The sequence below is a fragment of the Penaeus chinensis genome, chromosome 16 (assembly GCF_019202785.1).
Source record: "Penaeus chinensis breed Huanghai No. 1 chromosome 16, ASM1920278v2, whole genome shotgun sequence".
NCBI lineage: Eukaryota > Metazoa > Arthropoda > Malacostraca > Decapoda > Penaeidae > Penaeus > Penaeus chinensis.
The window spans coordinates 1654950-1659949 of NC_061834.1; the positions used below are offsets into that span (position 1 = coordinate 1654950).

The 5000-nt window shown below is 27.9% G+C and overlaps 1 protein-coding gene across 1 annotated transcript in view; it reads right to left on the reverse strand.

The window, feature by feature from the left end:
- Window positions 1–5000, reverse strand: part of LOC125033531 (carboxypeptidase B-like) — a 34275-nt gene that overhangs the window by 22311 nt on the left and 6964 nt on the right. The window contains exons 2-3 of the mRNA XM_047625108.1: window positions 1618–1821; window positions 932–1016 (exon numbers count right to left, since the gene is read on the reverse strand). Coding sequence (XP_047481064.1) covers window positions 932–1016; window positions 1618–1821 — 289 coding nt within the window. The remainder of the gene's footprint in view (window positions 1–931; window positions 1017–1617; window positions 1822–5000) is intronic.

Consider the following 5000-nt stretch of genomic DNA (forward strand, 5'->3'; position numbering starts at 1 on the left):
GAGAGAGAGAGAGAGAGAGAGAGAGAGAGAGAGAGAGAGAGAGAGAGAGAGAGAGAGAGAGAGAGAGAGAGAGAGAGAGAGAGGCAGAGAGAGAGAGAGAGAGAGAGAGAGAGAGAGAGAGAGAGAGAGAGAGAGAGAGAGAGAGAGAGTAAAAGGAAGAGAGAGAAAGAGAGAGAGAGAGAGAGAGAGAGAGAGAGAGAGAGAGAGAGAGAGAGTAAATGGAGAAGAAAGAGAGAGAGAGAATATGCCATTCATTTTCGCATAGAGAGAGATTCAAGCCTAAACACTATTTAATATCTGGTAAGTTCTCACAACAGGACAGCGCAGGTCAATTTTATACACCTTAACTTCTACCAACACAACTCTTCCAGTCACCGAGAGTTTTAACAAGACTGCAAACAGAACTGACCTTCTCCTGTGATGACGTCTTTACCATAGTCAACTTATACCTCCACGTTAGCCATAGTTACAGAGTTATGCACAATGCCCTGGGGTTTCAACGTGTTTGTATGTACGCCCGCCAAACAGCTGGTGGTACAGATGGGAAGAGGGAGAGAGAGAAAGAGAAAGAGAGAGAGAGAGAGGGGGGGGAGGGGAGAGAGGGAGAGAGGGAGGGAGGGAGGGGAGGGTGGGAGGGAAGGGAAAGGGGGAGGGAGGGAGGGGAGAGAGGGAGGGAGGGAGGGAGGACTGAGAGAGAGAGAGAGAGAGAGAGAGAGAGAGAGAGAGAAGAGAGAGAGAGAGAGAGAGAGAGAGAGAGAGAGAGAGAGAGAGAGAGAGAGAGAGAGAGAGACGAAATCGACTAGGAGAGAGCTCCAGACAAACAAACTGACTGACAAACAGAGAGAGACTCAAACAGACAAAAGAGAGACAAAATTAATTAGAAAAGAAGAAGCAGAAGATAATAAAAAAAAAAATAAACATTTTTTCTTACCACTTCCAGCTCATTATATTCGTTTAGATGAATACCAGTCTTTCCTTGAGATTTTCCCAAGTCCTTGCGTTCTTCGTCGATTTTCCTGGCGATTTGAGAGGGTCAGAACTTTCCTCATTTAGAAAGTCGTCTAATATACGTTTTCTAACAGAGATTCCGCGTTTGTAATTTGCAATGGCTATGATGTAGATGACATACCATCTCTGTTACTCGAAGCACATTGTCATGTCAATGTGTCTGTGCTAATATTCGTGTACGTCTAAAATTGTACACTATGTACATTAAACACAATCAGTACTTTTATCGTTATTATATTTTTGCTTTTAATTATGTTATTCTTTTCAACATTCTCATTTCATTCTCTTACTAATGTTGATAATAATAATATTTTATTTTCCTCTTTTTTCTTACTATTATTTCATTATTATTATAATTATTATTATTATTATTATTATGATCATTATTTTCTTCTTATTATTATCACTATTATCATTATTATTATTATTATTTATATCATTATTATTATCACTATCATTATTATTATCATTATTATTATCACTATAATTATTGTTATTAAAATTGTTATCAATATTATTATTATTATTATTATTACTTTTATCAATATCATTATTATCTTCATCATTATTAACATTATCATCATCACCATGACCATCATCGGAACCTACTTCTGAACATCATCAATCAAGACCGAACGAGGGACAGAGAGCTCCTGCAGGCGACGCCGTAGAGGGCTCGCGAGGTGCGGAGGGACCCTGACATCCAGCCAGTCCCTTCCATGACTCCACACATCGAAGTCCAGACCCGTCAGGAAAGCGTGGAGGTCCTGCGCCTGCTCGATGCTGAGGTCCTTGAGACGCCAAATTTCATGTCTGGGAGAAGAGGAAATAGGGGTAGAAGTAGGAATGGTAATAATGGTGATAAGAAGGATTAATTCGATGATGGTTGATGGTGATGGTTATGGTGGTAGTGATGGTTGTGATTATAATGACCATGACGAGGATGAGGGTGAATGTGGTAATAAGGATAATAATAATGATCATCAGCATGATCTGTATGATAAAACTGGTAATAAAAAAGATGCTACTGCTAATAATAATGATAATATGATAATGGTGATAATAATAATCATAATTATAATAATAGTAATAACAACAATAATAGTGATACTACTAATAATAATGGCAAAATGAAGAGTAATATTAATGACAATGATAATAATAATAATGATAATAATAGTAACAAAAATTATAGTAATAACAATAATAGTGATGATAATAATAATGATAATAATTCAAATAACAAAATTATGAGTAATGTTTACAACAATGATAATAATAATAATAATAATAATAATAATGAAAATAATAGTGACAGTAATGATAGCATGAACATTAATAAAGATAATAATAACAATAATGATGAAGACAATGTTAATGGTAAAAATAAAGATAAAATTATAATAATAGGAAACTGATGACATTAGTAATAATGGTATTAGTGATAAATATAATGATATAATGAAAAAAATAATAGTAAAAATAATAATGACAATATTAATAGTAGTAATAAGAATAATAATGTTAATAATAATAATAGTAATTTATATAACAATAATGTTAATAATAACAATAATAATAATAATAATAATAATATAACAATGATAAAAGCAATAAGGACAATAACATAATTATTGTTACTTTTATCATAATTAATAACAATAATGATATAAATAATTATAATGATAATGATACTAATAATGATATTAATGATTATCATGATAATAATAATAATAATAATAATAATAATAATAATAATAATAATAATAATAAATAATAATAACGATAATAATAGTGATAATAATAATTATAATGATAATCATAATAGTAATAGTAATAATGAGGATAATTATAATAATAATAATGATGATAATAATAATAATAATAATGATAATAAAAATAATAATAATAATAATAGAAATAATAATAGTAATAATAATAATATAAAAATAATGATAATGATAATGATCATGATAATAATAAAGATAATGATACTAATGATATTAATGATTAGCATCATAATAATAATGATAATAGTAATTTTGATAATAACAATGATAATTATAATTATAATAGTAAAAATAATAATTATAGTGATAACAATTATAACAATGATAACAATAATGATATTAATGATAATAATGATAATAATAACAATACTGATAATATTAATGATAATGATAATATTTATAATAATAGAAAAAAAATATGATAATAATATTGAAATCATAATAATCATAAGACGAAACAAAATGATAATAATAATAATGATAATAATGTAATAATAATAATAATTATTATTATAATAATAATAGTAACAATGATGATGGTAGTACTAATAATAATGATAATAATAATGATATTAATGATTATCATGATAATATCAATAATAATAGTAATAATGATAATAACAATAATAATAGTAATAAAAACACTTCTTTATGACGCCTGGAATCTTACACCTTATATAATCTTGTACCTTGTGACATTACGAGGTATAATGGATACGTTACTCGTTGAAATATAATACGTAAGACCGTGGAGTTGCAGACGCTTTATTCTTAGGTAAAATTATATGATAATTGGTGATGTGTATATAAATTAAAGAATCACTCACTCACTTACACGCACGCACACACACACACACACACACACACACACACACACACACACACGCACGCACACACACACACACGCACACACACACACACACACACACACACACACACACATACACATACAATGGCATTAGATTTCGAATTAGATTTCGAATTCATTAGTATCTCATCTATCAATATTATTGTCATTGTCATTGTTGTTATTATCAATATTATCATTATCACTGTTATCCTTATTATCATGATTATTATTGTCATTATTATTATCACTCAGCTTCCTCGAGGCAAGTACACTGCATGAAATTAGTTAGACCTTCAGTTTATGCATTATTTATCATATGAAAAGAAGGTTAAAAAGGAATTTAGTGAAGGAGAAGGGAAAAGGAAGGAGGGGAATAAAGATGAAAGAGGGGGAGAGGGAGAAAGATTGGAGAAACTCCTTAAAAGAGGAAAAGGGAAATGGGTGGAGGAAGGAGAAAAAGGAAGTGGAAGGGAACAGGAATAAATAGAGGAGAAAAGGAGAAAGAAGGAGAGGGATAGAAGGAGGAGGATAAAAGAAGGGTGAGAAGAGGGGAATAGTAACAGTAATAAGGATGATAATAACACCAATAATCATAACAGTGCTATCAGTGATAATAACAATAGCTATGATAATTTTGATTTTGGCAATAATAATGGTAATAATAATAGTAATAATAATAACAATAATAGTCAGAATAATAATGATAATAATAGTAGTAATAATAATAACAATAATAGTCAGAATAATAATGATAATAATAATAATGACAATATTGATAATATTATTAATGATAATAGTGATGATGAAATAATAATAAAGATAATAGTGATGATAAAATAATAATACAGATAATAACAATGATAATGATAATAATAATAATAATAATAATAATGATATTATAAGAAGATAATACCAATACTAAAAATAATTGTTATAATAGTGACGATACTGATTATGATAACAACAACAACAATAATAATGATAATCATAATAATAATAAAAACATAATAATAAGGACACTAATAATAGAAATACCAATAACAGTAATAATGATACTAATGATAATGATAATGATAATAATAATAATAATGATTGAAAAGATAATAATGACACTCATGATAAAGAAACAATATCAATAATAATGATACTAATAATGATAATTATTATTATTATTACTATTATTATTATAATAAAGATAATACTGTTAATGATAATAATAATAATAATAATAATAATAATAATAACATAATAATAATAATAATAAACATTAATAATAATAATAATAAACATTAATAATAATAACAATAATAATAACAGAAATAATAATAATAATAATAATAATAATAATAATA